The 13563-nt window shown below is 40.2% G+C and overlaps 1 protein-coding gene across 1 annotated transcript; it reads right to left on the reverse strand.

Annotated features, from left to right (window-relative positions):
• Positions 1-895: 895 nt before the first annotated feature.
• LOC120722324 (lysosomal-associated transmembrane protein 4B-like) lies at positions 896-12945 on the reverse strand. The gene is made up of 7 exons (XM_040013293.1): positions 12644-12945; positions 11688-11799; positions 10021-10094; positions 9772-9894; positions 9574-9672; positions 5765-5860; positions 896-2308 (listed from the first exon to the last, which is right to left on the reverse strand). Exons 1-7 carry the CDS (start codon positions 12764-12766, stop codon positions 2228-2230), a joined length of 708 nt encoding a protein of 235 aa, XP_039869227.1. The 5' UTR covers positions 12767-12945; the 3' UTR covers positions 896-2227.
• Positions 12946-13563: the final 618 nt, after the last annotated feature.

The raw sequence follows: 13563 nt of genomic DNA on the forward strand, positions 1-13563 counted from the left end.
CAATTTTACATGTTGAAAACACTTTAAACATTTATTATTTGGAGGAAAGTAGAGACAACGTAAATGTTTCATGTTGTTCTTACATTAAAGTTTTAGGGACGTGTACTTGGTCAGCCTGGCTCCTGTTTTCAAACTAAGGAACATGAGTAGCTCATCAAATGATAGATAACAATGTAATGGAGTCAGACTGTCAGAGGCCTGATAGATTTAAAGTCTAGTGTAGTCTAATGGGTCATCATTGCTCTGAAAGAGGCGGATTGTACTTTTACAAATTATGCTCAGAAGAATTGTACAAAGCCACAGCAGCAGTTTATGGAAAGACCTGGTAAGTAAAAGTCATCACAATTCCACTCTGGGGGTCCCTGCCTCCCACACAGTAGACACATTTATACACAGACATGTCTGTGAAGGTTCTCAGTCATCCAGCTCATTGTAGTCTAACGGGCTTAGGAAAGAAAAGCGTCTGGACTTCTTTAAGTTTCCTTGAAGACGTTTCACCTCTCATCCAAGAAGCTTCTTCAGTTCTAAGATCAAATGGTGGAGAGTCCCAGGTTTCAAGTCCTATGGGTGTGTCCCTCTTAAGAGGGTCATGGACCCCCTATTGATCCTCTACCTAATCACACTAGCCAAGGTGGGAAAACGGGTGTGGGTCACAACCAGCCAAGGTTTCAGGTGAACTCATTGTGAAACCTAGCCCCACCCTATCATGTGATATATTGAGGTCCATTTGACCTCAATAAATCACATGACCCTCTTGGGGACACTCCCAAAGGGCTTAAAATCTGGGACTCTCCACTAGTTGCTCTTAGAACTGAAGAAGCGTCTCAGATGAGAGGTGAAAGTCCAGACGCTTTTCTTTCAAAGCTCCTTAGACTATACAGTCACTGCTCACTTCAGTGACCAAATATATTTTTCGACATCACATCTTCCATTTAAGCTAGAGCTTAACTCTTAATAGCAAAAAAAAAAAACCCTAACCAGATTAATTTAAATAATTCCTGCAAACACACACACACACACACTGAGCTCCATTTGACCCTTGAAACATGTCTGCTCAAGTTCATATACATGTTTGACAAAATAAAACACACAACATCTATCAGTGAAATTGGATTTTAATAGATAAATATATGTCACATCTTTGTTTTCCATACAGAAGGTTTGACATTTGAGTCCTTGCAGGACATTTTGTGTCCAGGGACGAGTGGTTTGCCAGTAACTCCATCTGGTGGAACAGACTTGTGTAATGTTTACACAGACAAGAAAGCTCCCATTAGGCTTAACTGAAAAAACACAACCACAGTCCATATTTATTGGGCTCCGAGTCCTCTGTCCAGCAACCAACTTATAGTGACTTCAAAGAGCAAGCTGATTCCAGATCAGTGCTTCTAGATAAACAGCAATCCAAGACATTTGTCATCAATCAGTAGAAAGACACAATTACATTAGAAAGTTATGAATATCAGTCAACGCAGATCAACACTCCTGATTTCTAGAACACGAGACCATGATTATGTCTGTGGTAGAATACGCTGATATGTTTGATATACACTAGGTTGCTCCTTGATCATGTCAGAACACAGGCAGGTGCATTTCTTTGGGAAACTTCCCGTCAAGGTGACACTTCACACGTGGCTCCATGAAGTGCACCCCATGAGAGAGAAAGCTATGAATGAAGGCAATCCAACCCTGATCACGAGCTCAGACGAGACAAACAGGAAACACGCAACGGCTCCTCACTCGTTAATGCGAGCCATACGTTTGTTTTTGTTTGGGGTTTTTTGCATTTCTGCACAAGTTAAATATGTTTGTGAAAAGGTAGGACCCACAGAATACGATTACAGACACAGAGAGCATAAATAGAATTAATAAAAATATATATCATCTATCGAACTTTCTAGTGCTTTTGTCTTGTTTCGCTTCAAATGCATAACAGTGCACATCGTTTCTGGATGAATACTAAGACACAGAGATACACAGAGAGCTACAGAAGAGAAATACATAAGAATAAGTAAATAACAGGAAGGGATGAGAGGTCACGGTGGTGTGCGTCTGTATATCTGTCCAAGGTGTTTTTGTACATATGCGTGTGAATGCATTAAGAGAACGGTAATGTGTGTGTAGCTACAATATATCCAGAAATATACTGTACAGTGGAGAGGCAGTGTGGTGCATCAATTCTGCTGTGCTTTTATCAACAGCAGTCAGCAGGATCCCGGGAATGTTTTCATGCTGTAACAGTGGTGTAAGGTGGAGGAGCCTGCTTGGGAGGGACACTGACACTGTCATCATACGGAGGTAACAGCACCTGGAAGACAAAGAAATGAGAACATGACTCAGAATAAATACCATGAAAATCAGTCTGATCAATATGAACATGTTTTTGGTAAAGTTGCATAATATTACATCACTTTTGATGTAACTTGAAACAGAAAAAAATGAAATATTAAAAATTTATTTTGGATTAAGTGAAATATTTGTAAGCCCAGAGAGAACAGCTTGCACAGAAATCAGTCTGATTCCCCAATAAAATAGGCTAAACTGCAGGGCTGCAGTTAAATATGATTATATAACATGTAAAATGCAAGTATGGCAAGATGACCAGTCTTATTTGCACTGCACATTACATAAGCAGTTGGAGCGGTTGATTGGAAGCCTTCTTAGACAAAATATTAAAATAAATGTCATACATAAGAAAAAAAGGCATGCAAGCAGCAGGCTGTACTTCAGCACAGTGCAGCTTTGACCTATATACTACCATGCTTACAACAGCAGTGCTAACATGTAGTAGCCATCAAGCTTCTGTAAAGCATCTGTCAGCAGCCAGATTTAGTTTAGAGCTGTATACAGAAAACTAGAGAGGACAGATCTACTTGTTCATCTTTTATTATTCATCCCCTACACCAAAAGTAAAAGTAGGATAAGTGGGGAGTTCCAAACTAAATCTGGCTAATGGTTGTCTATATGCATCACTGATGTCTCCGCTCAATGCCGTGTCCCGTTATGTGATATGATAGAGCCAGAATTGAGGTCCCACCATGAAGGAACTTAAAAAAAACTCTGATGCATTTTATGGCTGTATAATGTTTTCCTGGATCTGAAAGATCTCTTTCAGCATTCCAGCACTCATTCTGGTTTTCCTCCTGACAACAGAAATGTGGGCTTCCTCAACAACGCTATGTGTTTGACCTGCATGTGTTATTAAATATTTAACAATGAGTCAACGAGGGTACAGTCTTGCCTTTGTGACAATAAACTTTAATGATGTTGAAATAAATATGTGGGATATTAAGTAATCAATAACTTCCTTTAGGCCTGTACTTGCATATATTAGATCATTTTAAAGAGTTTCAGCACATACTGAAATCCTTTTAAAGTGCATACTGTAGCATGTGGTATGCATATCATGAACTTTAATGTTACTACACAACTTCAATCATCTGTCTGTGCCCTGCTGTGACACATGTGACATCATCTGTTGTCCAGAAAAAGAACAGTGCATTGCATCTGGTCACATCTGGTGCATTAGATTATAAATAAAAAAGAATTGACCGAGTGCAGGAGAGCCAGCACAAGAGTCGGCAAAAACAAAGTAATTCAATGGAAACAAAACACACCATATATAATTTAAGGGAAAGGAATAAGAAGGTACAGGTGGATTCAACTGAGACAATTGTGAGCTGCAGAAAGGGAGGGTACTAAAATAAAGAGAAAGGAATATAAGGATGCTAAGCCCAAAATAATAAAATAGGAAGCAAACTGACAGAGAGGGAAACACAGGAGTCAGGATTACAACCGGAAGCAATCAGCACAGGAATCACTATGGCAATATTGGGGTATAATAAATCTTCTGCTGCATTGTGTGTGTATTGGAAAGCATCTATGGATACACAGTGGATCAAATCTAACAGTTGCTATTCCATTCTAGCTAATAAATCCCCAGTCTGTGTGCCATGCCTGAACGACACCGTGATCTGTGGGGAGTGGGGCCAAGCAAAGAGTCAACACCCACACCAACTCCATGAAGAGAAATTAAGCATGCTTTCTTCTATGATGCATTTATTTATTGTTCCAATAAAGCACCTGTGTGTAGGTGTCAATTACTTTTCTTTATGCCCCACATGCAATGCATTAGTGGACCTTTGACCTAACCATCATATAATTGATGTAACACCATGCAAGCTGCTAACCAAAAGCCACAAACCCGGCTGTGGTATGTGGGGGAGCTTCCATTAAATATGGCTAGCTCTAATTGAAAAAGCATCCCTGCAGACGTGAGGCTGATGTTAGGAAATAAATGGCTGCTGATATTCTGGCACTCCTCACTGATGATGTCAGTCAGCTGGAAAGTTGCCTCCTGGGTCTCTCTTTACAGCCCACGTGTTTTACACATCAGGAGCGAGTGGAACTACAGCGCGTAGACCATCAGGTGCTGTTTTAAATTGTGTGCAGTGTTACGCCCTGAGGGGTCTTAAGTTGCAGACTGGGAGCACAGGTTTTGTCAAAATACTTGTGAAACCCAATATATTGCAAGGTCAAATATCAGTCCTGATGGGGCCAGTTACTGGCAGCTCCTTATGTGTTCAGACCGAAAACCACGTTTTGCAATAGTCAAAACAGTCATTAGTGTTTCTATAGCTCCGTTAGTCTTCTCCCCTCTGTCAGAGTCAAGCAGTTAGCTGTGTGGGCAGTGGGGTAACAGTGAACTGAGAGCCAGGTCCAGTCAATAAGACACCAACATGAGGCCCTAAAAAGAGCTTACTGTACCCATCTAATGACTTCACCAGCATGGATCCTCATCTCTCTTTCCAAGTCTGTCCATTCATCCATGCTACTGTAGCTTCTGTAAAACTACGCGCTACTACAGCACAGCTTTAAATGTTCTTTCTCCCATCAACATAGTGACTTTATGGCTGCCAGACTGGCCTGAGCAGAGGAAACCTACGCACACGATCCAAACGTGACCTGCAGTCTGGATTGCATAAGGAAACCGTTTTTCCACAGAAGCTGCTTTTCTACTTTTTGGAAAATGCAGAAAAACAGCAAAGATCAGAAACTGTTTAATGTTAGTTCCCTAAATGATGATTTAGACATGAAAGAGGGTTTAATGGACTTTGAGTATAATATATTATACTTATATTTGTATAAGTTTATTCTTATTTGTCATACATTAATAACTGCTGACTTGTAAATTACAAGTATTTGGACAGCTGTACACTGCACGTGAGGAATGAGTGCATTATTAGTGTTGAAGCGAGAACCCTCACATGTCTGGCGAGCTCTGCACACAGGCGTTTGTAGCAGCTCACTGGAAACATTTGCACAGGTGGTCTGACAGCAAAATAAAGTGCTGCTAAAAAAATACTTTTTTCTTCTGCTAGTCTGATTTATTTCATTCTTCTGTGCTGTAGAAGTTCAGTGTTGGCTAAAACCCATTGAGAAAAACACATAACGTTGTGTTTTATGACCTTAATTAGCACACACAATCATTTACTCTGGCTCAGTCCCACAGAAAGTGTGCTGCTGTTGCTGTGAAAATGTTTGGAGTGCCAAATATATATTAATTTCCTGTTGAAAATAGTCCCAAACAAATGCCAAACAGACCACTGTATTTGTAGCAAACTGTTACAAGTACAACTGGAAAAAGTGGGCTTGATGCTAAATGCTACCAATATGCATGGAAAAGTCCTGAACGGACATGATATCATGACATCACCAGTCTTATCATTTAAACAAAGAAGTCAGCGCTGTTCTCAGTACTTACGGTGGTGTCATTGGTCGTGACGTACAGCAGGATTTCAGAACTGCCCCGTCCGCTCACATATCTGTAGCAGTTCCACACGCATGCTATCAGGTATGCCTGAGAATGGGAAGAAAGAAAACAAAAACACATGTTAGACACATGGACTACGTAACACAGTTATGGTAAATAACAAATCATAGACAAATTATTATCAGCCACGTTGGTAGCGCGGCTCAGTGGATGCTTGTATTAAAGCTTTAAGTCAAGCAGCTTCTCCTCGTTACTATGCAAATGAATTTTCCAAGGTGTTCCAGATATAACTGGGTCGTCTTGTCCCCAGAGAAGCTGCGGTGTAAGAGTAAGTTTTCTGCACACCTACTGACACAGATGGCATCACTGTCACCAGAATGTAAGGCTGGAGTAAAATTGTTGTTATTCTAAATAAACTCTCGCTCTTCTTTAGATTCAGATTGTGTTTACAGAATCTGTCTGAGGGTTAGACGTCTCTTTATAGTAGCAAGTTCCTGTTGTTCTCTCTGTCATCCAGAAATCATCTGGCTCTCAGCAGGCGGCTTGCTACTGAAATGCCTCGGCCAAACACAACACCATCTGCTACATCCATCCGCTAGCAGGAACCAAAGCCAGGCTGAGCTCTCAAACATTCTTACCATAAGAACCAATTAAGTATCAGCCCTAATGCTCTGACAGCTCTGTTATTCAAACAACCTCCACAGGAAGGTGCAGCAATCGCTTAATTTACTTCATGGTCCACTGCAAAACCATGCTGACAGTGTGATAATGATGCTGATTGTGCAAATCCAATTATTTGAATCAGAAATTATTCAGACAGTGGTGCTGATTAAAAAGATGGATTTGGGGTAATTACATGGGGTTTGCAATCTAAAAAGGCCCTGATCGACTATAGTATGAAACATATGAGCTTCTATTAACCGTTACCGTTTATTTTATCTCAGTTTATCTCAGGGTTAACCTTTTGTTGTTAAAGACTACAAATGTTTTGGTTTTAAGCAGAATCACAGCAACTATCTGACAGAATTACTGGCTTTAGATACATAATACAAACAAGTTATTTTTCAGGATTTTTCTTATGTCTTCATGGCTTTTTAAAGTACTTTGCAACTTTTTTTAAGAGGCTAAATAATGCACTGACGCTAAAGCGCCCTTTACCTTACACAGGTTTATGTCAGAGCACAAACGTCAACTGCATCTGGACCACAAATTAAACTATCTTTAACCTGCTCTAGAGTACAAAGCCTGTGCGATGTCCAACTGCACCCATGTAAGAATAAGGCTGGTGAATGTGCAGTGAACTCACAGTGAGCATATGAGCATCTTGTGTGACACCTCGTGCAAGCTCTACCCAGGCAGCACGCTCACCTAAGGTGAGCTAGCTTGCCCCTCCTATGTGCTTAAAGTGAGAAATGTCAGCTTTGGACAATGGCCTGACCTGATTCCGTCCGAAGTTCATTAACAGCTCAACTCCACAGGATTTAACGGGTGCGCCCACACTTTGCAAGTGGCCAAGTGCCTGCTTGTTTTGTGCACATTTCCAACTGCCACACTGCCCAAGTGACCATTAAGAGGTTTATTCTAGAGCTCCCAGGGACACACTTGGATAAATAAGGAGTTTGCTACTGCAAACACACTTAGTGTGCATGGCACAGGCCAACTTAGATGATGCAAGGAAGTGATTGGTTGCCTTGGAACCATAAATGTTTGCTTAATTTTACTAAACAGTGTTCAGTAATTGAGTATCAGAACACACTGACCCTCAAAGAGCCACTTTAATAGTGTGGCTGAAAAAAATTAATAAAAAAAGAGGAAGTAACTCGTCCCTAGGGCTGGTCGATTATATCGGTATACAGTTTTACATGATAAAAAAAATATTGCAGCGTCAATGAGATTGCAAAGAAAAGAGTTTACGTTTAGGCACAACAACACGACAAGCCCAGAACCTTCTGGAGCGAGAGCCGTATGTCAGCCAATGATGATTTAGTAAAAAGTGAGCTACTTCAACAACCTTCACCAAACTCTGCAAAACATGCAAGAAAACTCTTCCTGCTCCTGGTTGAAAAAACAAACTTGTTTCACCGCTACAGGTTTAAAACGGCCCAATTTCTTGATTTATCGGCTATGGTAGTAATCAGGCCTGGGTGCAGCTAGTGAAAGTGAACTCCTTTCCAAAAAACTGATTTAACAGGGGGAGAATTACTTTTTCACGCAGCACCGGGTCGGGTTGGATAGGTCTTTCCCCTTAATAAATGAAATCATGAATGAAAAACTGCATTTTGTGTTTACTCAGGTTATCTTCATCTAACATTCAAATTTGCTTGAATGTGACAAATATGCAAAAAACTAAGAAATCAGTAAGGGGACAAATATTTTTTCACAGCACTGTATATATGAGTTATGCTGTGTCACCACTGTAGCTGCTGGCACCTCGTGGGAATAAATTCATACTTTACATTGCATAAATAACCAAAGCTCATTGGAAAAGAAACATTAAACATGCCTCCTTGTGTTTTTTTCACTGCAGTCACCACATTGTTCAGCCTTTCTTCTGTGTTGTCATAAATACCATCATCACAAATTCCCTAGAAACACTGTAATATAATTTTGAGACTACACATATGTACACTCCTACACCCGACTCTGACTTAAATCTTTCAGAAGGAAAGCTGAGAGTAAACCTTATATTACAAGTATAGTACTACACTTCTTCCTTCTCACTTTGACATATAAATAATAAAAGAAATGGTGTCTGAATTCAGTGTAGCTGCTTTGGGGTTCTGGTATTGTGCTCTCTGCTTTTCCTGCTGTGATAAATCAAATATGTCTGCTGTGAAAAATACAGTCCCATTTCCAACAACTGTTGGGATCATGTATAAAATGAACCAGCAACATTTTTCTAAACATTTGAGACAGGGGCAGGACTGCATGAGCAATATATCCCTAAAAGAGAATCTGGAAAATCTGCCTGATTACAGTTTTTTGCCATCAGTGCCTGAGTCCTAACGGGATCCCATTTTTGGGCCCGATCTCAGTCAGGCTGGACTGAGACTTTGGTCTGATGAACCAGAAGCTAAAATTCTTTTTGGAGCTTTCAAAATGTCTAAATCCTCCGTCAGAAGGAAGAGAACAGCTAGCTTATTATAATAAAGTTCAAAAGCTAGCATATGCAATCGAATGGAGGTCCATTGGTGCACATATTATGTGAGGGCATCATTAATACTGGATGACAAACACAGTTTGGAACAATAAGAGTCCAGAGTTAGGGGCCATATTGGCCTACTGAGAGTCCAGACACATTACTCACTGAAAACATTTGACACAAAATACAACAAAGGAGGCTTCAAACTGTTGAGCATCTCAAATCCCACAACAAGGAGGAGTGGGAAACACTTACAGAGTGGTGTAAAACAAAAAGGTGTCCAGACACTGAAAACGAGCGTAGTCAAAACAATACAAAATGTCTAAAGTGTCAACATTTGATATGTTGTTTTGAAGGTTTGCAAATCATTGCATTCTGAGTTTTTACACAGCATCTCGGCTTTTTTGGAGTGAAGTTTTATCCACAGCACGCTTTCAAGATTCATTCCTGGGCTCTACTTTACCTAGAACCAGTGAAAGATAATCAATTTCCACCTCACTTCAGTCACATCACAGAGCCACATGTGAACAGAGGGTTACGTAAAAAGGCAACAGCCTGTGTAACAAGGTTGCATAATATTGTCAGCAGACCAGGAAACATTTCTAGGTGCTGCTAAGCATATGAGACAAATATGTAAACTGGGCGCAGAAAACTTTACCTTAAAGCCAAGAATACAGCCGATGAAGAGCAGCACGATGACGACCAAGCACACGTTACTGAGAGCAGCAACTTCCTCTTTGTAGGGAAAGTTCTCAGGCTGAGGAGGAATCAGAAAGACAGCAGTGATGTTTTCATTTCATGTCAAATTATAAATGATAAGTAAAATAAATATATACATATATCAGATGTTTCTCACCAGTTGCTGCAGGTAATCCTGAATGGTGTTTGGGTAAACTACGATGCTAACAGCCACCAAGGTGTTAAGGGCAAAGTCAAATATTTGGTAGCAGAAAAAAGGGATGATCCAGGCAGGACGTAACTGAAATAAAGACCTTAACGTTAGATATTTGGGACACAATGGCTTATTTATCAAAGAGCAGAGAATCAACAGGGAAACAGCAACACGTGAAATACAATTATGAGAGTAAAATAAATGTTTTTTTACCTTGTAGGCACCATATGTTGCCATCCCACAGATAAGTATCATCAGCAGAGAGATCGCTGAGGCGATGCACATGTCTGAAGCAACAGGAGAAAAGGTAGAAATTCAAAAAAGCTATACAGATCTTTGCTTTCTATTTAATTCAGGCTGTAGTCACATTGGCTGTGGCGCAATCAATCCTGAATTACATTTATGAAAATGTTTAGAACACGGTGTCATCAAGGGACCACAAATGGAGAGCAGAAGAAAACAATGGCATGATGCATCTGTCAACTAGAAAAGGATTTAACCTCTGCTCTGGGATACACATCGTGTCAGCCTGACCTGAAATCAACTCAACAGAACAGAACTAATCATTCTGTTACATAAGCGCAGGGCCGAGCAACCTTAAAATAAAAGTGGCACTACGGGGAAATAATAGTCACTTCAATGAAACGCCACTTTTTTTTCCTGCCTGACCCATTATTTTCCATATTCTTTTAATAATGACCTGACAATCAGTGTTTCACAGCTCTGAGTCACAGGATGGATCAGATTTGTGGTTTAAAAAAAGAAAAAAGACGACTCAGAAGTGTGACACTTTATTCCCAGAATCTAATTCAGGTAAATGGCAAAATACCAGCATAAAAAGCTTTTTGATTTTATGCCATCTGGGGCAGCAGAAACAATTGTGGCCGCCTGGTGATGTTCACCCCTTTTTGTTTTATTTTACCAGCTAATGAGTAAAATATCTGGCAACAGCTGAATTCTCCATTATGTTCACAGGCTTGTTGCTAACCTTCCCTTCTTGCTATTTGGTGGTGAATGCTTAAGCTATTATACATTTTACACATAATTTCAGAATATAATAATATTTTGTTGTGTAAAGACTGGAAGCCAGGAAACTGTGCCCCAAATCGATATAGCAACAAGTATAAAGCTCATCCATTAGCATGTTATATCTTGTCTTTAAGTGCCACCACAAAACATAAAAATGTGGCTAAACGAAGGTTAGCTAGCAGAAAGACTAGCTTGTCTTTCTTCCCCCAACATTTATAAATATACCCAAGCATTCTCAGGGGAGAATTATTTTACTAAGAAAAGATTAAAACAAAAGATAGATAAGTTACTGAGTGAACTGATACTTATAAACCTCAGAAATCTGAACATTCTATGCATGTGATTGTAAAACTGCAGTGGCACCGGCTGGTCCAGCATGTACTAATGGGTCACAGGACAACGCTCATCCTCTGGAACTGGGACAATAGTCGTTCCCAATCAGAGACTACCAGCACCATGTGCTGTGAGTCACCCCTGGTCAGACTGTTCCAGCACGCACCTGGTGTGTTAAGAAGGCTTTTCAAATGCTCTGCACAGATGGACATTGGGTTTTTGGGAGGCTGTGGCTTTGGGTGTTTTTACTTATACAGAAATGAAGACTGTCACTTTAGACAATGTCTGAGGTCCTTATAATAACACAGTAAATTATTCCATTAGTTACATGACGGATCTACCTACACGCAAGAGTTTAAGAAAAACACCACAGAGCCCACTGGGTTTTCTAGCAAATCTCCATCAAGATTTAACCCTCATATACAAAAAGATACATGGATGTAAAAACTCCTAACAATAATCTACTTCATAACTCTTAGAGACAACTTATGATACATTTACTGCAAAACACTACTTACTGGCATCATCCATGACATCCAGGTCATTAGCCAACTCTGCACTGGTCAAGTGGTACTGCTCAGGATCGTTGAGGGCAGTGAGCAGGATGAGTAACACCACAGCATTGATGAGCTTAGGGACAGAGAACATATGGACAGATGAAGGCAACAGTATGCACAGATGGCGCACCAGAAATGTAAACCTCTTCACCTGACATTCCACACATAATTAATAATCTGCAGAGCAGTGTCTGTTAGTGCTCTTTACATTACTTAACTTTTTATCATCACAGACTGCAGCCAGTAACCATCCTTAAATTCTTAAGTCTTGGCGTGGAGACAGTGCAGCTATGTTAAATGAAGTACCTACAGTAGAAGTCTTTGTTTTGCTCTGGCCAGCACCTCTCATTATTCAGGTGACTCATACATCCCCATTGATCAGGTGAGTGTAATGGAAAATTCTGCACAGTCAATTGGCAGTCTGACACAAAACCCTGCTACCTGAAGAGGCCCACTGCTCATTTATTCATAGGGAGCAGAGAGAAGCTTTTTCCACATGTGGTGTTTGGTTTAGTCAGTCTGATATACTCAACTACAGCAGCATTAATTCACAGACATGCTCCACAAGAGCTTAGTGCCACAACACAGAAAAGACAGAACTGTTTCATTCATCAATTTTAAAATACTTGATTAAAGTGTCTATACTATAAGTAATTTCTTAAATTAAGTGTTATCAATAATCCTGTATTTACAAATAAAAGTTTGGATAAAGTAATTTAAAACAATGTCATCTTTATATTTTAATTCCAGCTATATAAATATCAAAAAGGCAAGTACAGATCAAGTCTGACGTGAAATGATTTTAAATGACAGATTATATACTCTTAAATCCTGTGCTCATATCATGTTGTCTCTGGCTCTGCTGTTTCTTGAAGTCTACACGCATGCAGTGAGTGACAGAGTTAGGCGATGCTCACCATGTACCAGACCCCCAGGATGATGGTTCCCGTGCGGACATGGCAACACAGGCAGCAGCGCGTGGAGTACCAGCGGTCCCACGGAGAGGCCGTCATCATCATCTTTTGTGTGTCTGCAGGCATTTACAAACGGTGTCGGTGTGTGTGAAGGAAGAGTCCCCGCTGTCCTATCGACGTCTTCACCGAGCAAGAGTTGACGAACAGGCTCTGACTGCCCCTGACCCGTCCGGTACTTATCACGGTGAGCAGCTTAGCGGACCAGAAGGCGACAAGCCCGCGTCACGGTTAAAATCACGACTTCCGTTTTTTCAAAATTAAACACCAGCGGTCTCACTGTGCTCTTTAAGGTGAATATTTATTGCTTTATTACAGCAATATTGCAAATACTGATGTATTTAGCAAATGCATCACCATTTATTTTCCTTAATCTACGGATTCAGTAATTTCAATTCATTGTTCTTCACTGCGTTAAGCCAGTGTGAGACATTTACATTATTTTAAAGGAAGACAAACTCTGTCCCGCCCAATATGTGTGTCACATATTTTAACATGGATGTGATTTGATGTACATTTTGTAATGATAGCGATGACATACGGAGCAAATAGTTCCAGATTAGTAAAATAAGATTAGTTTGATGAGTAATCAAATCAAGCAGACCAAATTAAATTTGTCAAAGTCATCAAATGGCAGGCTAATGTGTGCTTGTGAAATCAGTCGTATAAAACTTTTTCCTCCTCTTTTCTGCACACTACCCGAATGACAACTTGAGCATGCTACTATTTTGAAAAGAAAAAGATCCCGATGCTTCCGGTTATAGTCTGATCAGCTTTGCCGATCCGCTGCAGAAGGATGCATTTACTTGTCCTGAGGATGATAAACACTGGAGCGTGTGACAGATTAGATCGCATCAAATCCGATG

Source organism: Simochromis diagramma, unplaced genomic scaffold (assembly GCF_900408965.1).
Source record: "Simochromis diagramma unplaced genomic scaffold, fSimDia1.1 OVJJ01000618.1, whole genome shotgun sequence".
NCBI lineage: Eukaryota > Metazoa > Chordata > Actinopteri > Cichliformes > Cichlidae > Simochromis > Simochromis diagramma.

Coding starts and splice junctions, on each gene's coding strand:
- LOC120722324 (XM_040013293.1), bottom strand. CDS start 12,766: ATGCCTGCAGACACACAAAAGATGATGATGACGGCCTCTCCGTGGGAC. Junction 9,895..10,020: donor CAACATATGGTGCCTACAAG/GTAAAAAAACAT, acceptor TCTTTATTTCAG/TTACGTCCTGCCTGGATCAT. Junction 5,861..9,573: donor GCTGTATTCTTGGCTTTAAG/GTAAAGTTTTCT, acceptor TCCCATTCTCAG/GCATACCTGATAGCATGCGT.